Source organism: Cricetulus griseus, chromosome 8 (assembly GCF_003668045.3).
Source record: "Cricetulus griseus strain 17A/GY chromosome 8, alternate assembly CriGri-PICRH-1.0, whole genome shotgun sequence".
NCBI classification, from domain to species: Eukaryota; Metazoa; Chordata; class Mammalia; order Rodentia; family Cricetidae; genus Cricetulus; species Cricetulus griseus.
The window spans coordinates 18,114,226-18,137,093 of NC_048601.1; the positions used below are offsets into that span (position 1 = coordinate 18,114,226).

A 22,868-nucleotide genomic window follows, 5' to 3' on the forward strand; every position below is an offset into this window, starting at 1 on the left:
AGGTAGATAGTTGCAGGCAGGCATTTTCTCCTGCATCCGAGAAGAAACTATACAGCTACTTTATAGTAGGATATAAGCATGCCAGTCTGGGAGGACCCCAGAAGCCTTCTAATGTATTCTCCTTCCTCTAAAGGTCCAGGTATGTGTGAGGGAGTATGTATGCATGCATGCATGCATGTTCTGGTTTGCTAAGTACACTGCCCCACCCCTGAGCTGAGCTTCTGCTCCCAGCTCTTGTCTTTTCCATCTCCTAGGATGCAAATGTCACAGCCTCCCTTGGCCTCCGTTCTGCAGTCTTGTGCTGGTGACAGTCACAAAGCCATACCTATTGCCAAACTTGTGTCTCCTCCTTCTCAGGGGGAGGTAGAGAGACATTGGTCCCTGACTTTGGGCCCTACCCTTCCTGTAGCTGAGGCTTGTCTGGTGGCAGTTGGGAATTCAGGGCTCCTTTGCCCCCTTGAACCTTTGTTGGCAGAAGTGGGAACAGCAGCTCTGTTTAAAGCTCTGAAATTGGAGCTGAACAGCTGCTCCCCAGCACCCTGAGGGCGGGGTGTCACCAGACTCAGGGGCCCAGGTGGAGGCTGGGGTAGGGCAGGCTGCCTCACTGTGAGTGTGGAGTCTCCATCTCCAGGGTTGCCTTGACCTATTGTGAAATGGTAGTTTTCTCCGTGCCTTTTCTTTCTGTCTTTTTTTTTTTTTTTCTTTAAGGCTGTGTGTTCGGGGAGAGTCTAGCCATACCTGTGTGGTTGTTCCTGGGGCCCTCAGCTGGTGGGACAGGATCTGTGGGAAATTTCCCACCAGAACTTCAGGCCAAGATCTGTGCCCATCTGTTTGCTTGTAACACAGGCCAGCTTCCAGAAAGGTAGGAGAATGGGCCTACCCTGATTTGGGCCAGCTTCTTGGCCAGGCCACGGTGGGCAGGCAGGCAGGCCCCCATGGGTGGGGACCCAGCTTCCTTTGACCCAAACTCAATGGGAACAATAGACTTCAGAGGAGTCACCAGGGACAGGAAATGGAAGCTGTGTTAAGGCCAGGGTGACCCTCCTGGGGGATGGGATTGCATATCCGGTTGAGTGTTAGGACAACTGCAGAGGGCACTGGGGAGGGGCTAATGACACATAGGATGGGCCCTGGGGTGGGGCTCTCTGCCCAAGGGGGCTGTTGACTCAGGGTGAAACCTGAGCGGAAGGACCCATTATTTGGTTGAGGACTCTGTTCTGTGTCTTACTAGCAAAGATCTTGTGTCTGGTAGCCTTCTGCCAGGTTCCTGTCAGGCTCACCGGGCTAGAACCGTGTTGTCCCCTTCCCCGGGAGCCCCCAGGATGGCTCTGTGAGTTGCCTTGGCCAGGATGAAAGACTAGTGTTGTTTCTTCCTGGCTGCCCTCCAACCTGGCTGCTCTCCACCTTGGCATTGAGCCCGAGTAATAGTTGATGGGAGGTGATGTTGGGCAGAGCTCTGAGTAAGGAGACACAGCCTTGGGTCACTTGGACAACTGTGAGAAGAGTTCCTCAGCCACAGTCAGAGCAAGACAGGCAGAGGGAGATTCCTGCTTGAGGCAGGTGGTGGAATGTTCTAGGAGCCTGGACATGATTATCTTGCCATCATCTGTGGAAGGGTGGGACAGATTCTGTGTGCACGCACTAAGGTGTACCAGTCCACGAAGTTTCTTTGTGTGCTTTCAGGTTGCCAGATTCTCACAGGTCATCTTTGGGGGTTCAGAGAGTAGCCTTAGGAGTGGCTGTAGGATCACTGGCAGGACCCAATCAAGAGGGAGTGGGTGGGGGTAGAGAGAACACATGCTAGCCTGATTTATTTATTTCTCCAAGGGACAAGATGAGGTTCTGGAAATGGCAGAGTGCTGGGTTCTTGTCCATCTCTTGCCCAGTGCTCTGTGGCTCTCGGAAGCAACATTGTGAATGATTGAACACCTGTCTCAGCGCAGGAGCTGGTACATGAGGAGTATTTCCCTTCCCGGGATTGTGGGCCAGGAACTTCCTGAAGCTGGGCAGCACGTGCTTGCCACTTGCCAATGCTGGGTGTCAGAATCTGACACTTGGATCTTTTCTGCATCATGTTTGTTGTTTACACCTCTGGGTTCCCACCAGTTACACTTAATTTACTGGCTAGTGCCAGATGAACATTTTGATTCCTTTCTGTGTGTGTGTTATTTTGGGCTTCGTTGGAGGTCAAAGGGCAGTAGTGATGCCGAGCTGGATCAGGCAACAAGAAAGGTGGAGTTTTGTGTCTCCTAAATTTTTTTTTTTTTAAGATTTTATTTATCATGTATACAACATTCTGCCTCCACATATGCCTGCACGCCAGAAGAGGGCACTAGATCTCATTACGGATGGCTGTGAGCCACTATGTGGTTGCTGAGAATTGAACTCAGGACCTCTGGAAGAGCAGCCAGTGCTCTTAACCTCTGAGCCATCTCTCCAGCCCCTCTCCTAAATTAAAAAAAAAATGCTATCGTATGTGTGGTTTGCCTGCATGTGTGTCTGTGTACCACGTGTGTGCAGTATCCTCAAAGTCCAGAAGAGGGGGTTGGACCCCCTGGGACTAGAGCTATATAGATGGTTGCCAGCCAACCGGTGTGGGTGCTGGTGATCAAACCCTGATCTCTGCATCTTTGGAAGAGCAGTCAGTGCTCTTAACTGCTGAGTTGTCACTCCAGGCCTTGATTCTCTTTCTGAGTTGGTCTCACTAAGGCTGGCCTCAAACTCATTATTGGACTCATAAGTTCCAGGTGGCCTGGAACTCTGGATTCCTGTTTCTCTGCTTCTGGAGTGCTGGATGGAATTCCAGGCATTTGCTACCACACCTGCCCAGGGTTTGAGAGTCTTAATTGAGGGTGATGGGAGATTGGAAGATGTGATCCTTGGTGCTGTCACTCCTCACTCCTGAAGGCAAGCAGCCCCTCTTTGTGGCCACAGCAGGGTTGAGGGTGGTCCACAGTGGTCCCTCAACCCTTGGAGTCCCATCTTGGCATCTGTAGATGTTGTATGTTGTGGAGGAGGTCTCTACACTCTTCCTTGAGAAACTGGATGGATGACCTGGGTACCTCTGTTTCGGCCCTTCTGTGGTACTGGGCCTTGAGAGGTTCCACTGGTGATGTTAGGGGGACTTTCCCGCCAGATATCCCTACTAGAGGGAGGTAGAGCTGCCTTCCGAACTGGAGGGTAGGGTGGGAGAGGGGAGTGTCCAGGTTGGTCAAGAAAGAGAACAGGAGGGTATGGCAGTTGCTGTCTGGTCCCCCCATCTTTGCCTTAGAGTCAGGCCACACCTTGGTCCTGCCCTGAAGCTAAGGTGTGGGGAAGGTGACCCCAGAGTGGTGAACTAGTCCAGATGCCAGAGAGGGAACTACCCAACAGAAATAAAATCTAAGAAGACTGGAATGGCTCAGTGGTAGAACATTTGGTTAGTGTGTTCAAGGCTCTGGTTCCATCTTGAGGCTGAGACAGGAGGATTGTAAATATGAGGCCAGCTTAGGCTATATAGTATGAGGCTCTATCAAAAAAATAGAGGGCCCAGGGTAGTGAGTCAGTGGTAGAAAGCTTGCCTAGCATGTGAAAAGCTTTGGGTTTAGCCAGGAAAGACGGCTTCACAGGTAAAGGTGCAGTTGCCAAGCCTGACAGCCTGAGTTCAGTCCCTGGGTCCCGCATGGCAGAAGGAGAGAACCAACTCCCCTAAATTATTCTTGGCCTCCACACTCCTGCAAGTGGCATGTGTGCAGCCCCACCCTCAGAAAACATATAAAATAAAATGTAATTTTTTGGTGTGGTGGCACACATCTTTAGTTCCAGTACTTGGGGCAAAGGCAGATAGATCTCTATGAAGCTAACGTGTCTCTATAAGGAGTTCCAGGCCTTCCAAGGGCTTTATAGTGAGACCTTCTCTCAAAGTCAACAAACAACTAAACTTGGGGCTGGAGGGATGGTGTAGCTGATAAGAGCATTTACTGCTCTTGCAAAGAGCCCAGGTTCAGTTCCCAGCTCCCTTGTCAGTTGGGCAGCCCACACTCTGTAAGTCCAGTTCCGGGGATCCAGTGTCCTCTGTTGACCTCTGCAGGCACCAAGCACATCCATAAGTGCAAACACATACATGCAGACAAGACAATCACACGCATAACATCAAAAAATATTTTAGGGCTGGAGAGATGGCTCAGAGGTTGGGAGCACCGACTGCTCTTCCAGAGGTCCTGAGTTCAATTCCCAGCAACCACATGGTGGCTTACAACCATCCATTGTGAGATCTGGTGCCCTCTTCTGCTGTGCAGATATACATGGAAGCAGAATGTTGTATACATAATAGATAAATAAAATCTAAAAAAATATATTTTAAAATTATATGTCAAAAATAAAAAGCTCTATGCCACATCCTTAGTGTCCCCTAACATTTTATAATATGTTTCGACTTACTGTTAGATTTTAACATGTAATGGATGGGGAAAGGTCTGTCAGTGGTAGAGAATTTCCCTTACATATGTAAGGCCCTGAGTTCAGTCTCGAGTACTGGGAGAAAAAGTAAAAAGGTGAATGACTTAGTTGGTGTTATTCATAGAGTACTAAAAGTTACACTTAATGGTGCATCGAAATTCAGATTAGCCACATCTCATCTTAGTGGTACTCGCTGCCTGGGGCTGGTGGTACTGTTTGGATAGCATAGCTTTCCAGAGAGCCTGCTTGAGTCTGAGCCCCTGTCCTGTCCACCCAGGATGGTCATGGTCGGTTGGTCTGTCTGTCTGTCTGTCTGTCTGTCTGTCTCTCCTCTTTCTTTTTGAGACAGGACTTCTCTATGTAGTCCTGGTTGTCCTGCAATTAGACCTGTAGACCAGGCTGGCCTCGAACTCCTAGAGATTCATCAGCCTTTCCCTCCCAAGTGCTGAGATTAAAAGCGTGCACCACTACTGCCTGGCCAGAAGGGTTTTTCTAGGGCAGGTTATTAACCTGTGTGGTGTACCCCAGTTTCCCCTCTGCAGAATGAAGGTAAAAATGTTCATAGAAACCCATATTCAGCCGGGCAGTGGTGGCGCACGCCTTTAGTACCAGTACTCAGGAGGCAGAGGCAGGCGGATCTCTGTGAGTTCAAGACCAGCCTGGTCTACAAGAGCTAGTTCCAGGACTGCCTCCAAAGCCACAGAGAAACCCTGTCTGGAAATACAAAACAAAACAAAACAAAAACCCAAAAAACAAAAAAAACAAAAAAAAAGAAAGAGAGAAGATCATATTTAGTGGCACAAGCCTGTAATTCCAGCACTCTGGATGGCTGGCTGAGTCAGGAGAACCTCAGAATTCAAGGCAGCTATAGCTGCATGAGACCCTGTCTCAGCCAAAGAAAGGAAGAAAGAAGTTAGTAGCAATTTCACAGTGTTGTTGTGAAGATTAAATGAGGTAATATTTAAAGTGCTTTGGTCCTTGCCCAGCTCCTCCTAAGCACCATGTAAGTGTTTGTCAAATAAATGACTTATAGGTGGTCCTTAAAAACTAGACACGTTGGAATTTTTAAGGAGGGGCTGGTGATATGTTTGGAAGAGTCCGACTGTGGAGTGGCCTGGGGAGTCCTGGCAGGTGGGGCCTGTGCCCTTGTGGTTCTGCTTTGTGAAATGGACGTCAGATGAAGGACACCATTGCTTGTGGCTGCAAGTGAGAAATGGCAGCTCTGAGGTGATGGGACAGTCTCCAGTCCCCAGGGTGTGTCTGCCAGGCCTGAGAACTCTGCCTGTGTGCAGGAAATGAGCAGAGATCCTCAGAAATGTCCCTTCATAAACTTGTGACCTCGTGTGTGACAGGCGGTGGACCGTAAGCCGTCGAGGTGCTACTGATACAAGAAGACACTGTATAGCTTCCTGCACGCCTAGAAAACACTGCAGCCCCCCACCCCCTTCTGACTGCAGCCCTTAGCCAACCCTTCTGTGTGCTCATTTGGGGGTAAATGTGAATGGAAGGCCTGGTGGCTGGCCCTATTCTCATTGGCTGCAGGGGGTAATTAATGACAACCTTCAAGATGAAGAGAGTGTTTAGAGCTCAAGTGACTCGTTCTGATGAATGCCGACGAAGGCTTCTTGGAGGAGATGAAGGAGAAGCTTTGAGAATAGGGAGGGCTGTGACAGTGTGTGCAGGAGAGGGGGACGCAGGAGGAAGAAACATCCGTGTAGGCTGAAATATTGCATGAGGACTGTTATCATGTGGTTATAAGAGAGGTAGATTTGAGCTGCACACATCAGGCAGGATGGAGGTGTGTGTGTGTGTGTGTGTGTGTGTGTGTGTGTGTGTGTGTGATTGGCGACTGACCTCTACAATGCTAGATAGGCAGGTTACCACTGAGTTCTGCCCAGGGATTACATTAAATCTATATCAACAAAATGTTCTTTATGGTGTAACAGTTTATGGTTTTTGTTTTTGTTTTGGACAAATGTATGGAGTTGTATGTGCACATCACAATTAAGGTACAAGACAGTTTCATCTTCCCCATATTTCTTCATTTCTCCCCTCCCCCATGCTCATCTCTCAGCAACACCAATAATCTGTTCTCTAGTCCGGTGATTTTTGCCATTTCAAGAAAGCAATGGTGGTGCACGCCTTTAATCCTAGCACTCTGGGAGGCAAGACAAATGGATCTCTGAGAGTTCGAGGCCAGCCTGGTCTACAGAGCAAGTTCCAGGACAGCCAAAGCTACAACACAGAAAATCCCTGTCTAGACAAAAAAAAAGAAAGTCATGCAAAACGAATCATACAGTTGTGTGTCTTTTTGGGTCTGACTTCCTTAACTTGCTGTAATACCTTTGCTAGCTATCCAGACTGCTACGTTTGATTACCTTCAGTTTGCTCCTCTTTAGTACTGAGTAGTGCTCCATTACTGTAAATGGATGTACCACAGTGTGTTTAATCATCTTGTGTTTTACAGCTAGTTGTGAATAAAACTGCTCTTAGCATGCATTTTCTGTTTCTGTGTGAACACAGGCTTTTTGTTTTTATTGTATTAATACTTAGGAATAGGATGGCTGGGTCTTTTGTAACAGATAGACATGTTGAATGCCTTGAGACACTGCTTCTTTCTTTGTTTCTTTCTTTCCTCCTCCTCCTCCTCCTCCTCCTCCTCCCTCCTCCCCCTCCTCCTCCTCCTCCTTTTCCTCCTCCTCCTCCTCCTTCTTCTTCTTCTTTTTTTCAAGACAGGGTTTCTCTGTGTAGCCCTGGCTGTCCTTGAACTCAAAGATCCACCTCTCTCTGCCTCCAGAGTGCTGGGATTAAAGGCGTGCACCACCACCTTCCGGTTTCAGGCTGCTCTTGAACTAACAGCAGTTCTCCTGGTTCAGCTTCCTAAGTGCACGTGTGAGACACCATTTCAAGAAAAAGATCCCCAAAGGAAGGTAACTGGTGTGAGGGCCTCTGGAAGTGATATGAGCCTGTCTTCAAGGGCAAAGGTGGGACCCAGGCTGAGGAGTGGGGAACCCAGAGAGTGGTCTACGGGGAAGAAGTAGAGCAGTGTCCCGTTCCCTCCCCGCTCCCTCCCCACACTGTGTCCTGCCCCCCCTGCTGTGGAGCCCACCTCAGAGTAAAGGGGCTCAGGTGGGCATCCTCTCTGGCTTGCCAGTGGTATCTGGTTCTCCTTCATGCATGGTGGGTCAAGCTAGGCTGTCTCCACCCAGGAAAGAACAATGGCTATTGCCCCAGCCAGCACCTCAGCCATTTACATGGCCTTGTTTCCAAACTGAATGACCATGTGTTCTGGAATGGGAGGTGGGGTGGTTGGCAGGCCTTCAGGGGTGCTGGGTGTGTGGTTGAGCCAGAGGGACTCAGTGGGGTGAGTTTTCTGGGTCAGGGTGGATCCTCTGCTTTGGTGACCTCAGTCTAGAGTGTCACCCTCATCCCTATCTCTGTGGCTCTGAGACATTTCTTTGGAAAATGACCAAGGCCAGGTGGATGCTGCCTCCTGCCTCTTCCCAGAGCTTGGCCATACCCTTGCCCTCCAGTGTTCTGGGATCATGGCTCTGTTCACGTGGTAGAGCATTCATTCCTTCTCCAGAGAGGATAAAGGCCTTGAACTCAGTGAGGCGCAGAACTCCAGTTCCTGGTTTGGGTTTAGCCTCAGGTCCTGGTTGGACAAGGGTAACCCTGTGTCCCTGGGAGAATCGTTGAGAGCCAGCCCAGCCCTAAGAGGGAAATAAGCCTTAGGTGTGCTCTATCTGCCCTAGGGGACTGCCACCTGATGGGATTACCATGGTTACCTCTAGGGCCTGTCTGGCAAAGACTCCAGTAGGGAGCTCTCCTGTGTCAAGCTGCACTTTCCTGGGGCAGGCCTGTTTCAGGTAAAATCAGCTGTTCTGCTTTGGGCCTGTTAAGGACTCTCATCACTTTTGCTTTAGTATGGAAGTCTGAAGAAAGGTTCCTAGGAAAGAATTTAAGAGTTAAGTCTTCCTTGTTCCAATTTTTTTAAAACTTTTTTTAAGGTTTTATTTATTTATTTAAAGATTTTATTTATTTATTATGTATGCAACATTCTGCTTCCATGTATATCTGCACACCAGAAGAGGGCACCAGATCTCATAACGGATGGTTGTGAGCCACCATGTGGTTGCTGGGAATTGAACTCAGGACCTCTGGAAGAGCAGCCAGTGCTCTTAACCTCTGAGCCATCTCTCCAGCCCCTTGTTCCAAATTTTTTTAAAAAATTACATTTTTATGTAGTGTGTGTGTGTGTATGTGTATGTGTGTAAGAGGGAGAGGAAGAGAGAATGCCACAGCACACACGTGGACGGAAATGAGAGGACAGTTTCCAAGGGTCCACTCTCTCCTTCCACTTCATGAGCCCTGGAGATCAAACTCACATTGTTAGGGTTGGCAGCAGGTGCCTTTACCCACTGAGCCATCTAGATTTTTTTTTTTTCTTTACTTTGTAGCTGTGTTTGGCCTGGAACTGACCAGACTGATCTCAGTCTCACAAAGATCACCCTGCCTGACTCTTGAATGCTAGGGTTAAATGTGTGTGCCACCACACTTAGTAAGTAGACGTAAATAGCAGTTTGGGGGGCTGGAGAGATGACTCCATGGTTAACATTGTACATTGCTTTTGCAGAGGACCTGAGTTCATTTCCCAGGTAGCTCACAATTCCTTCTTAACTCCAGCTCCAGGGGCCCTGACACCCTCTGAGAGCTCCTGCACTTATGCACACACACACACACACACACACACACACACACACACACACACACACACACACACACACACAGATATCTTAGGTATGTATCAGTATGGAGTTTATAGAAGAATCCAGGAGGAAATATGGAGTTCCTTGATTTGTATATTTTCGTATATCTTCCCTCAGTTTCTTTGATTAGTAGTATCTCAAGTTGGTGTGATGTCTGTGTTATAACTGAGTGTTATAGTCGGTGTTAGCAGTTTGTCAGCTTGTAGTTCACAGACGGGCTCACACTGGGCTCTGATACCGGCAAAGTGGTGTGTACTCTCCATGGCTGTATCATACAGAATGGCTCCACTGCCCTAAAAAAAAAATCTGTTACATCTTTTCTTCCAACCCCAGATAACCTCTGACCTCTCTATTAACCCAAGAAGTTTTTTTCCCCCTCTTCCTCACTCTTTCTGTGTAGTGGGTACCAGAAAAAAGAATGTTGTGTGTAGCCCTGTGATGTTCCACTTTATTCCCTTGAGATAGGGTCTTTCTGAACCTGGTGATAGACTGGTGGCCGGAAGCCCTATGTCTGCCTATCTTCACCTCTCTTCTAGCACTGGGAGGTGAAGGTGTGTGGCTGTACATGGATGTTGGAATCCAAACTCTTAAGTCCTCGTGTTTGCACAGCAGATGTTGTCATCCACAGAGCTGTGTCTCTCCAGCCTCTGAGTTTTGTCTTTTCTAGAAGAATAGTTGAGATCACAGAGACTTGACCTTTCAGACTCTTCCTTCACTTGACGTTACAAATACCTTTCCATGGCATGATAGCAAATGCCTTTTTCATCACTGAATAACATTCCACTGTCTTGCCATGGGGCCACTGAAGTTCAAAGAGGGCAAGTGTCTGCTTCTAGAGGTTCCAAGTAGTCTACAGCAAACCTGAGCTTGAGCCTAATTTCTTTTTTCTTCCATAATCTGTTCCCAGGGGCGTAAAACCATGTTTCACCATGGTTTCATTACCCGCTGTGGGGCCTCAGACAGGGTGGAGGGTTGTGGAAACCAGTTGCTGTGACCCACTTCCTGGAGGTGTTAGAGACAGGTCTGCAGACACCCACAGCTCAGCTGTTGGGAAAGGCTAGCTGGGGTCAGGCTCCCCAAGTTCCAACAAGCAGAAAGAATGGGATACTAATCTGAGCACCGTGTCCTCTCTTAGCCAGCCTCACTGAGGCAGAGTTTGGGGCCCGATTGTCTCTTAGGACTCTTATCTCCCTCCATTTCTCTGGGTCTGGGAGCTTCCCTTCCCACCTCTCCTATGTGAGGCTCCTCCCTAACTTCCTGCCCTCATCGCCTCCCCGCCCACTGACTTATCTCCCTTTCATTCCTCCTGATCCACACACAGCCTCCCCCACCTTGGTCCCTCCCTGTACAGTGACTGGAACCTCAAAGTCAACAGCCCTCCTTATGCTGGGCCGCCAGGTTCTGAGGTATTTGTTTGTTTATTGGCTTGTTTGTTTTAGAGACTCGGGCCTCCACCTCGAACCTTGCCTCTGAGTAGCTGGGACTGCCAGCAGCCTAGCACACATGTGTCAATCAAATCCTCATCACTGGCCTCCTGGGTATAAGGATTCAGGCATTATGCTGACCAGCCCCTGTCACCTGGCAGAATGCACTCAGGCAGTAAGCACTCTGGTCAGCCCAGGGTACCATGACTACTAGTCTGCACGCAGATGCAAAGGACCCCTTTAAAAGACAGCCCCCCCCCCCCCCCCCCCCCCCCCCCCCCCCCGCCAACTTATGTTCTCTTCCCCTGCTCTCTTTCCTGCTGTTCCCCTAGGGCAGACAGGGCTTTTCCTGTCTCCCTCTTTTCTGTCCTCTCTGTCTCTGTGTCTCTTTACCTCTTTTCTTTCCTTACACCCTTTCTCTTTCTAATAAAACTTCTCACGTAAGCTCTGTCTGCCTGGCATGTTTATCCTCTGCCTGGGTCAGCCTCGCCTGTCATGGAATTCATCAAGGTTTCCCACGCACATTATCATAACACTGGTTATGTTTTGGATGAACATGAACTTCAGAGAGATCCTGTAAGGATTGAATCTGCCCCACGACTCCTCTGCCTCTGCCCTGTCAGGCTCTTTTGTTCCAATGTATCTCCCCTCTAAGCTTAGGGGTGCTCACTGCTGCCTCCTGAGTTCTCAGCCTTTCAAGAGCAAGGCGTGGTCATTGTCCTGGGTAGCAGTGAGCAGGGTCTTCGCACTGGGTGCCAAGGAAGGGTGCACTCTACCAGGCAAACACTCTACCGCTGAGCTACAGCCTAGGCCGGGCAAGTCTGTTTCTTTTTGTTTCTTTTTGAGATACAGTCCCACATGGTAGCCCAGGCTGGCCCGGAACATATCAGTGTGTAACCCAGATTGGTCTTAAGTTTGGGTTGCTCTTTCTGTTTCAGCACCCAGTGTGCTGGGATTACAGGCATAAGCCACCACATCTGGTCTTTGGTGCTAAGGTTCAAACTCAGTGTCTGGCACACACTAGGCATGTAGGCATTCAAGGAGCTGAGCAGCCACATAGCTGGTAAGAAATAGTCTTAAACTCTGGAAGCTTCTTTATGGATGCTAGATTCTAATCAAAGCCAGCATGAGGGCCAAGTAAATATTCCAGTGGTGACTTTAGACACAGGGACACCTAGGTTTGGTTTGATTATATCTCTTCATTGCTGGGGGTGGAGACTGGGGCTTCATGAAAGGCAGGTGCTGATCCACTGAGCCGCATACCAGCCCAAGTCTTGACACACACACACATACACACACACACACACACACACACACACACACACACACACACACACACACAGAGAGAGAGAGAGAGAGAGAGAGAGAGAGAGAGAGAGAGAGAGAGAGAGAGAGAGGAACATCCACATTCTAGAAGGCCCCTTCTCCTCTGCAGCCTGACCTTTTGAAAGTCACACTGGGGTCAGTTTTTTCTGGCTGAGTAGCTGGCCTGGCCCAAGCCAGTCCACTTTGCTGGACTGTTTTCTTTCCCCGCTCCTTCCTCTATTCTCCAGGAACTCATCTACCCACGGCCGGCAGGAAACTTTGATCAATCTTCATTTCCAAGTACAAACAGGCTGCTTTTCTTTGTCACCTGAACTTTGGACCAGGTCCCTTGAAGTGACTTCTTGGTCACATCTTTTTTTCTTCTTGTCCTTTTTTTTCCCCCTTCAGGGTCTCACTATGTAGCCATGGGTGACTTTGAATTTGCTATGTAGACCAGGCTGACCTTAAACTCATGGGTATCCTGCCTCTGCCTTCTGGTATTAAAGGTGTGTGCCACCTTGCCTGGATTTTTAATGACTTTTAAATGTTCAGGAATAGAGACATTGGTGGCATATGTCTGTGATGCTAACACTGGAGTGTGAAGGCTGAGGCCAAAGCACTATAGGCTTGAGGCCAGCCTGGACTACACTACATATAGCAAGACTGTGACTCAAACAGTCCTTATGGTGAGACATGACAGGCCTGGTGATGCAGATTTGTAGTCCCAGCTACTCCAGAGACTGAGGCAGGAGGATCACAAGTTCAGTGCTTGCCTGGGTTCATCCATGTTGGGGTGTGTATAAACTCTATTGCTTTTTCCTGACTTTTTCCTGACACAATTCCCATTGTGTGGATGTACCACATTTTGTTTATGGATGGACACCTGGGCTGTTGCTGCCTTTGAACTATTCTGGAATCTTTATGCAGGAAGCTCACCTAGCACACTAGCTGTGGTACTCTCAGGGCCTTGAGCCCGACTCTACCTTCCCGAGAACAGCAGTTTACCTATGCTCATGTTATTCTCGCTGGGTACAGCCAAGCCTTCTGGTTTGTTTGTTCTTTGAGGCAAGGCCTCACAACTTGGTCCAGGCTGGCCATAAACTTGATGCCTTTCTGGGCTTCAGGAGTACTGGGATTACAGCCTCCTCCTGCCACGCCCAGCTGGTCCACTGGTGTTTTTCATGGTAATCATGTCCTATAAAGTCACTGAATTAACAAACACCGAGCCATTACTCACAGGAGAAACACTGGGCTGCTTTCATGCAAGCCTCTGGTCACAAGATTTTTGTCAGCCAATTAATTTATAGGCTTGTTTTGTGGGTGCTTCCGTCCCAAGACACCTTGCTTAATCTGCATTGTTGATTCATTAACCCTGGGCTCACAGTAGCACCAGAACCCAGGCCTGCAGGAAGCTCATCTAGCACACGTGTTTTCTCCCTCAGGCACATTGCAGCCTCCTGTGCTTGGGAACGGACAGTTCTTTGCCCGAGGCTGTTCAATTTGCTTTTAGTAAGAATCACTTAGTATCAAGCGGAGGGTTAATTGGTGTGATGTTATGCATAGTAGCTCAGTTATGAAAAGTGAAAAATAAATAGAAACAGTGAAGCAAAAGAAGTTTATAGAAGATAGAATGTTATCACACACACACACACACACACATGCATACACACACACACACACACACACATATGCATACACATACACACACACACACACACACATGCATACACATACATACACACAATTGTTTAATCCATTTGAGTTTTTCATTGATTTAATAGAGATTAGACTTCACTATATCCCTGGCCAGCTTGAAAGTTGGTGTGTAAGCTAGGCTGGCCTCAAACTTTCGGCAGTCCTTCTGCCTTTGGCAGTTCCAGGTGTGCACCACTGTGCCTGGTGGTGGAATGTAAATATTTTTGTGCTTTACAGAGAATATTTCCATTTTTGTTTGTTTGTTTTGTTTTTCGAGACAGGGTTTCCCTGTGGCTTTGGAGGCTGTCCTGGAACTAGCTCTAGTAGACCAAGCTGGTCTTGAACTCACAGAGATCCGCCTGCCTCTGCCTCCCGAGTGCTGGGATTAAAGGCATGCGCCACCAATGCCTGGCGGGAATATTTCCTCTGTGTGTGTATGTATAATAGCTTGTTTCTTTCTTTCCTACATAAGTAATGACTTACACGTAATTTCCCTGTTTTCTGTCAATTATCAAATGTTAACAGAGTTTGATTTTTTTCATTCAACTCTGCTAGTTCATTGAAATATTCGGCTAAATAACTCTGTGTGTGTGTGTGTGTGTGTGTGTGTGTGTGTGTGTGTGTGTGTGTGTGTGTATGTGTGTATGTGTGTGTGTGTCCTGTGGAGTCAGAAGACAGCTTGGCAGAAGTTGATTCTTTCCCTCTTGCTCTGTTGACCCCAAGGATTGAATTCAGGTCCTTATGCTTGGTTGCAAGTCCTTTTACTTGCTGAGCTGAGGGTCCACCTTGAATAGTGAAGTCAGTGGGGCTTGGTGGCTCATGCCTATAATGCTGGCATTGAGGAGGCTGAGGCAGGCATAGTGCAAATTCAAGGCCACAGAACGAGATGATTTAAAATATGTGGGAGGCCATGCGTCAGTTATAGAAATTCACTGCCATCCCATACTTGAGACATAGCTTCAGAAAATTTGGCATCCTCTTTCTGGAGCCATGTCCTAGAGGGTACCAGAATCTATAGGTGCTCTGGTCCCTCAGTGATGCTGGAGATAACAGGTGTTCTCCTCCCCCTTGTACACATCTGACAGAAGGACATTGCAGGCAGGATCACGTCTCACTTGGCTTTGTCGCCAGTGCCTGCCATGCAGTATATGCTCACACCACTTACTTTTTTCTTTATTTTTTGGTTTTTTCTAGACAGGGTTTCTCTGTGTAGCTTTGGAGCCTATCCTGGAACTAGCTCTTGAGGACCAGGCTGGTCTTGAACTCACAGAGATCCTGCCTCTGTCTTCTGAGTGCTGGGACTAAAAGTGTGAGCCACCACCACCCGGTCCAGGAGTTTTTTTGTTCACAACCCGGCATAGCTTTTCTTGACGAAAATTCAGTCACAATGAGAAAGACCAGGACAGCTCACAGTGCACAGACACTTGTCTAACTCCCTCAGCCGGTCACCCTTCTCACATCTGATTTATGTCCCTCCTGCTGTGGTCAGACCTTGTCCCCTTTACTGGTCACACAATAAAAGCTGGGTGACTTGCTGTGGGGGAAGAGCATGGAGAGCCTGCAGACTGAGCCAGTCACTCATTGGCTGTGGGACTTGGGCGTAGCAATGCACCACCAAGTGCCTCAGTTTCTTCAGCTGTGAAATGGGCTGGGCCTTACTAGCTCAGATGGGAGGGGAGGGAAGATGTAGCCAAAGTGTCTAGTCCGGAGCCTGGCACAGAGTGGGTCTTGGAAGCTGTTCCCTGTAGTGTCAGTGTTAAAGGTCATTCGCTCTCAGGACAGAATGTGTCCCTCAGTGTCCTAGGCACCATATGCAGACAACCAGTTCTTCAGGCTCCTCTGCCATGTGTACCGGGAACAGAGTCTTGGGGGGATGCTGGGGAGGCAGTCACTCTCTAACCCGGCCCTGCTCTCCTCTCATCTAGACTGCCTCCTCCCTGGCCCTCCCTCCTCCTGAGGTATTGCTGAACATGAGGGCAAAAGGTGGCAGCACCTGCCAAAGCCAAGGGAGACCATCAGGTGGTGTGTTAGTGTGTGCTACGAGCTGGAGTCAGGGCCGAGGGCATGAGCCTGTGTGTGTCACACCGAGACACCTACCACCTTCCACCTTAGCCTGGCTTCGGTGACGAATAGTCATGAGGTGTGTTGATTGACTGCTGGCAGGAGTTAAATTAGGACAGGCCTTCCCTGAGCAGGGAAGCACCCTGGATGAAGCTGGGATTCGGAGAGGAGGAGGAAGAGGAGGAGGAGGAGGAAGAGGAGGAGGAAGAGGAGGAGGAGGAGGAGGAGGAGGAGGAAGAGGAGGAGGAGGAGGAGGGGGAAGAGGAAGAGGAGGAGGAGGAGGAAGAGGAGGAAGAGAAAGAGGAGGAGGAGGGGGAAGAGGAGACCTGGGTTGTGGAGTTGGGTCTGAAACAAGCCTGGATTTTCTCTCCCCTCTTTCTTCCCTCCCTCCTGAAAGGGGTGGACTGATTCTAGAGCCTTGTGCATGCTAGGTGCCAGGTGGGCATGCCATCAGCCTGTTTTGGGGTGGTGGTGGATTGGATCTTATACCGTAGCCTACCCTGCTTTTGAACCTGTGGCAGCGCTCCTGCTTCAGCTTCCTCAGTGCTGGGGTTACCAACCTGCACCACTCATCACTATGTTGGTTAATTTTTTATTTTTTTTTCCAAGACAGGGTTTCTCTGCATGTAGCTTTGGCTTTCCTGGACCTCTCTTTGTAGACCAGGCTGGCCTTGAACTCACAGAGATCCACCTGCATCTGTCATCTGAATGTTGGGATTAAAGACATTTGCCACTAATGCCCAGCCAATTATTTATTTGTTTGTTTACTTATGAGACATGGTCTCACTCTGTATCTGTGGGTGACCTGGAACACACTACGTAGCCCCAGGCTGGCTTTGAACTTGTGATCTTCCTGCCTCTGCCTCCAGAGTGCTGGAATTACAGGTGTGAGTCAGCATGCGTTGCCTAATTTTCTTTCCTTTTGGAGATGAGGTCAGAGTAGGGCGGGCTCATAGCCCCTCCCTACCCTGCTCTTTGGATGTTTCCAGGGCCTTCTTGTCCTTGTGCTTTATAGTTTTTGTCATACCTGTGGGTGAGTGTGGACTGTGGCGTGGGCTCAGTCTCTCTACAGCCCAGTCTGGTAGGAATAGCCAGGGCTAGGTCATAGCCAGGAGCCATTGTACTAGGTGGGGCCAGGCCTGTCCTAAACAGTGTCTCTGTGGCCACAGCAGGATTAGATCAGGGCAGAGTATCTGGGGTTCAGATTTGTTATCTCTTTTCTGGGTCATCAAACCACATTGGGAGTTCTGCCAGCCTGGAGAATCCCTGTGCTGAAGGGGATTCCCAACTTGTCCCCACCGTGAATGACTGTAGCCACTGTGTCACCTCATATGTCCTTAGGTTAGGGTGGATCTCCCGGAAGGAAACCTCAGGTTTTCTTTTCCCTCCTAGCTTCAGTCACAGGTCGGTCACTGCAATGCAGAGGCTGTTCTAGTCACCAACCAATATCACAGCCCACAGGCAATGAGGGTGGTCTTGGTGAGACTGGACCTTTGACCTACACCTCCAAAGCTCTTAGAGTCAGTGCCTGGAGAGGGAACCGTTTCTGTCCTTGTGTTCAGAGTGGCCCGACTTCTTTCGTCATTTCTGTGTAACACCAGGCATGTCTTGTAAACATTTTGAGTTTCAATTTCTATCACGTCCTGTTTGGATTGGGGACCGTGGGAGTTGGTTACAGATGACATATTGACATCCCCATGAGTTATCTGCACAGACAGCTCCCAGTGTACGAAGGTCAACTTGTGATCTTTCTGTATTACAGTGTGGAAGTGATGCACATTCAGTAGAAATTTTACTGTTTTCCCAGCTAATGATAAACAGTATGTTTTTGCCGTGTGGGGCAGCAGCAGTGAGCCAGAGTGCCCAACCAGCCACATGGTCATGGGGTTGCCAGCATTGCTTTGACGCAGGTAATTAAAAGTATATTTCATGGGATATACAGAGCCATAGTGTAAAAGTATGTCGGCAGAGTGCACAGGCGCAAGCCTTTCATTTAGCCAGCCGTTGGGCATCAAGGCAAGAAGATCATTATGCGTTTGAGGCCAGCCTGATCTACATAGAGAGTTTTAGGCTAGCCAGGGCTACACAGTGAAACCCTAATGTCAGTACTCTAGTTTAAAAAACAGCATATCCCATTGAAGGACTGGAGAGGTGGCTCAGCAGTTAAGAGCACTGGCCGCTCTTGCCGAGGGTCTGGGTTCAGTTCCTGACACCCACATGGCAGCTCACAACCACCTGTTATTCTGGTTCTGTGGCTCCACCATCCTTTTCTGACCTTTGCAGGGACCGGACACACATGTTATACACATACCATACATCCAGGCATAACACTGCTAGACATAACATAAAATCTGAGAAAAATGTTTTATGTCAGTAACTACCAGGGAAATAGAAATTAAAACTGCTTTGAGAGTGCGTCTCACCCCACTCAGAAAGGCTGTCATCCAAAAGTCAGAGGACTGTAGGTGCTGGTGAGGGTGTGGACATGGGAACGGCTCTTCACTGTTGGTAGAAGCGGAGCTTGTCGCAGCCACTGTGGAAGTCAGTATGAAGGTTACTGAAATGCTCTCAATCTCATGATCCTCCTGCCTCAGCGTCTGGAATCTCAGATACAGGCATGCATCACCTTTCCCTTCTGCATTAGGGTATTATTAACTGACTAGTAAGTTTACCAGAATGGTATCCCATTGTATGTGGAAGAACATCTCTGTTGTGAAATAGTAGTGTTATTTGTCCTGGCCTGAAACAAAGGGAGCCTTTGGCAGCGTCAACTCATTAACGGTAATGCTGCCTGCCTGCCTGCGTTCCTACCTGCACCCATCCAGCAACAGGACAGACACTAATGTCTGGGTGATAATCGTGTTCTCCAGTTGGGGGAACAGGCAAGCTCAAGTGAGACAGCCTAGGCCCAGCCTGTCACAGCAACATTGTGTACTGTGTGCTTTGGTGGCTGGGGGAGTGAGGTTGTGTGGGAGATGGACCAGACACCGAGAGGTCTCAGGGTCCGAGGGCTGGGCTGGCAAATGTTCTACGGCACAGCTGCAACCCCAGCCCCCAGCAGTCGGATTTGGTTGCCTTCTCAGTCAAGCCACACTCCTCTCTACCCAAACGGTGCCCCGCAGCCGTGGCTTCTCTGTGAATCACTTGCGGATCTTCACTCTTCTGTTTCTGGAAGAGCGTAGGGTTCTGAGCCTTAGGAAGATCCAGACACAATCCCAGTTCCTGAATCTTCTCAAATGTCCCCTACGGCCAGCACCTGTGGGCCTTGGTGTAGAGTGCAGTGTTCTTTGGGCCTGGTTGTCTCAAGTAGGACATCTGGTGGCTTTTGGGTGGGGCAGAGAGAGCTAGAAGCCTCCAGGCTGGGCCTGAGAGCCAAGTCAGGGATTATTTTTATATCTCTGGCCATAGCACATGGTCTGGGCAGCGGTGCCATCTGTTTCCCACCCCACCACTCCCCTGGAGGGTCACTTGGGGGAGGAGCAGGAGGAACATCTCTGAGCTGAGGCTGACTTACCCCATTTTTCTGGCCACAGGGCAGGCTTGTGTGGGCAGTTTGCCTAGTAAGGAAGGGTAGGAGTGGCCAGCCAGTCACGACCAGGGACCAGGAGCACCACAGCCACACAGGGCCAGGGACAGCTCACTGCAGTAATGAATCCCATGTCCTAGGGCCTTGTGTGACCTGCTGCCCCACTTTCTCTGGGACAGTCCCAATCTTGGGAACATGGAGTGCAGGTCCTCAGAAAACCTCTCCCATGGGGCAGTCTGGCACAGATGGTCTCTAGTTCGCCCAGGCCTGTTCTTCTGGGCTGTCTTGGTCCCAACTTTGCAGTGTAGGGAAGGGCAATGTTGAAGAGAGGCAGGGCCCAAAGACTACCTCCTCTGGCACGTGGTGGGGGTGGGGCCATCATGAAAGGTGATACGGGGCTAGCCCTCCTCTTCATGTTGCCCTAGGCCCAGCTCAGAGTGTATGAGCTGTGCTTATGTTAGGCCCACGGAGAAAATGAAGTCCAACACCAAAATTAATGGGGCATTATGCATTAGAAGGTTAATTAATCACTGTCAGATATTAATCTTCATCTTTAGGGCTGCCAGGCCTGTTGAAGAGTTCAGATTTTGCACCCCAAGTTTGGAGCTTAAGAGCTGAACAGCCTGTATCTGTTAGACAACAGCCCTCCCTCCCCCAACCCCTGGCAACCTTCATGGCACCTTATCTGTAAGAATGTGCATCACCTTCTATGTGTGTACCCGTACTCACTGTCTTTTTTTCTGTGACTGGCTTGTTTTACTTAATATAATATCAGCGCCCATCCATGTCACAGCCTGTGATAGGGTTACCTTCCTTTTTAGTGCTAATAGCAGTCCATCGTATACCCACACCTCATTCTGTACTCATGGAGGGATGAAAGCAGGAACTCTCCTTTTTTTGGCTGTTGTGAATAGCGCTGCTATGAACATTCGTGTACAGATGTCTTTTGGAGTTCCTGCTTTCAGTTCTTTTGGGTGTGTGCCAAGAAGCAGGATTAGTGGATCACACTATTATTATTATTATTATTATTATTATTATTATTATTATTGGTTTTTCGAGACAGGGTTTCACTGTGTAGCTTTCGAGGCTGTCCTGGCACTCGCTCTGGAGACCAGGCTGGCCTCGAACTCACAGAGATCCCCCTGCCTCTGCTGGGATTAAAGACGTGCACCACCAATGCCCGACCAGGATCACATTATTATTATTATTATTATTATTATTATTATTTATTGGTAGTGCTAAAGATAGAACTACTCAAGCATGCTCAATAAACCCTCTGTCAGTGGGCTCCATCCCCTGACCTTCACTTTAATTTTTTGAGGATTTTGCATACTGTTTCCATGGTGTTTGCAGTTTCACCTCCTCTATAATATTTAAGGTCCTTTTTGCCCAGAGTTTGTTTGGTGTCAGACTAAATCTGTCACTATGTCTTTGTCTCCTACTTCCCAGCCTTAGAGGTCTAATCAGAGGGTCTTTTGTGCTCATCGGACTGTTCTGTTGAGGGAAAACAACCTGTTCAAGCCTCCCTGACTCCTGAACCCCCACGGTCCTCCCCTCCCCCACCACACCCCCAGACTTTTCACTTTGTTTCCTGAGTAACCAGTCTGATACTGGAGCACTCTGTGTGTCCCGTGTCCTGCAGCCTTCGACGTCCTTTCGCCTCTTACCTTTTTACCTTGTTTTGGCTCTACCAGGTCCAACGGGCGCTCCTCCAAGCCGAGCCTTGGAGGGCAAGGCCGGCACCATTACCTCCAACGAGTGGAGCTCTCCCGACTCCCCCGAGGGGAGCAACATCTCTGGGGGCAGCCAGGCACTGGACAAGCCCATCGACAATGATGCAGAGGGCGTTTGGAGCCCAGATATTGAGCAAAGCTTCCAGGAGGCACTGGCCATTTACCCACCCTGTGGCCGTCGCAAAATCATCCTGTCGGACGAAGGCAAGATGTACGGTAAGGAGTCTGTCGGAGCTGGACACAAGCTGGTCTTGTAGTTCAGCAGGAATGGACATAGTAACCTTGGGTTCCCTCCAGATGACATCTTGTAGTACACAGCGCTTTCTTCTGTCCTGAGTCCAAGTACTTGAGTAAGAGAAGCTTGGGAATGCCTGAGGAGAGTGGGAATCTGCTATGGACACTGTGTGCTAGCAGAAAAACAATTTTCCAGTTCGGCGTTGGTGGTGCATGCCTTTAATCCCAGCAGGAGGCAGAGGCAGGTGGATCTCTGTGAGTTTGAGGCCAGCCTGGTCTACAAGAGCTAGTTCCAGGACAGCCTCCAAAGCCACAGAGAAACCCTGTCTTGAAAAACCAAAAAAAGAGAAAAAGAACACTTTTCCTTTGCTTATTTGTTGGTTTGAGGCATGGTTTCTCTGTGGAGCCCTGGTTGTCCTGGAGCTCATAGACCAGGCTGCTCCAGAGCTCAGAGATTCTCTGCCTCTGCCGCCCAGTCGCTGGGACTAAAGGTGTGTGCCATCACTGCCTGTCAGTAGAAAATTTAAGAAGTTCACTGTGGATGGAAAAACTATCTCCACAGGGCAGACTAAAAATCCTCTCTCTCTGTCCCCCTCTCTCAACCTCCTTCCCTCCCTCTCCCCCCCCATCATCATCATAAGCAAATGTTTGATCTCCATGCTGTCAACCATGGATATAAAGAGTGACAAGAACAGGGAGTGTAGCTCCATAGTAGAGTGCTTGGCTCACATTGTGAAATGAGTTTAATCCCCAGTACCACAGAAGAAGGGAAAAGGAACATGAAGGGATTCCTCCTGCTTCCTCCTCCCTCTTTCATGCATCCAGCATGTGCCAAGCTTTGTGGGTGCCAGGCATGGATGGGTACAGCAGGTGTGGCCCATGAGTGTGGAGAGGGGAAGTGAGCATACACACAGCTCACATGCTCTCCAAGGCAGGCTGTGAGGGCTGTGCCTTCCTTCAGGGAGGACCCATCCCCTACGCTTCCTGAGTGACCTGGGTGTGGAACAGCCACATGGGGAGACCAGCAGTCTATTTGAAGCCTGCTGACCTTTGGAGGAGAGGATTCTGGGAAAATAAAAGCAGACCCAAACTGACCAGCTGCTGCACGGCCTGGCTCAGGATTAGGTCAGGCTTCCAATTCTCACCAGAAACATCCTCAGGGCCCTGTGCTCCAGTTTGTTGAAGGCTGGACACCTAAAGGTCTGAGAAGGCCTATCTATGTACCTGGTGAAGTTAGGACAGCAGAGGCCTCTGCCAGGTTCGCACTCCAGCTACCACCCTCCCCCATGGCTTTCCATTCATGAGCGTCTCTTCCCCCCAGCACAGGTGCTTTTTCAGTTGTTGGAGGGCTCTGCCTGGGGGCTGAATGTATTAGTTCCCTAGGGTGATTGACAGGTTCTTACAAGCCAGGTGCCTGAAAGCAACAGAAATGAGTTGAGAGTAGCTTTGGGGGAGAGCATGATCTTGGCATGCATGGCTCAGCCATGAAGGTAGTATGCGGAGATACGATTTAATTAGAAGCCCATTTAATTTATTTGTGTGTGTGTGTGTGTGTGTGTGTGTGTGTGTGTGTGTGTGTGTGTGTCCGAGTGTATATCTGTGTACCATGTGTGTGCAGTGCCCGTGGAGGTCAGAAGAAGCATCGGGTCCCCTGGAACTGGAGTTTCCAATGGTTGTGAGCTGC

At 49.2% G+C, this 22,868-nt stretch overlaps 1 protein-coding gene across 2 annotated transcripts in view; it reads left to right on the plus strand.

The window, feature by feature from the left end:
* The window catches only part of Tead4 (TEA domain transcription factor 4), a 74,777-nt gene that overhangs the window by 2,839 nt on the left and 49,070 nt on the right, over positions 1-22,868 (plus strand). Inside the window, exons 1-2 of one of the 2 annotated variants that reach the window (XM_035449074.1) lie at positions 17,499-17,601; positions 20,912-21,166. In XM_035449074.1, the coding sequence (XP_035304965.1) occupies positions 17,502-17,601; positions 20,912-21,166 (355 nt within the window). In that variant the 5' untranslated portion in view covers positions 17,499-17,501. Of the gene's footprint in view, positions 1-17,498; positions 17,602-20,911; positions 21,167-22,868 lie in introns of those variants that run through there. The other variant, XM_027428373.1, reaches the window with a different exon arrangement.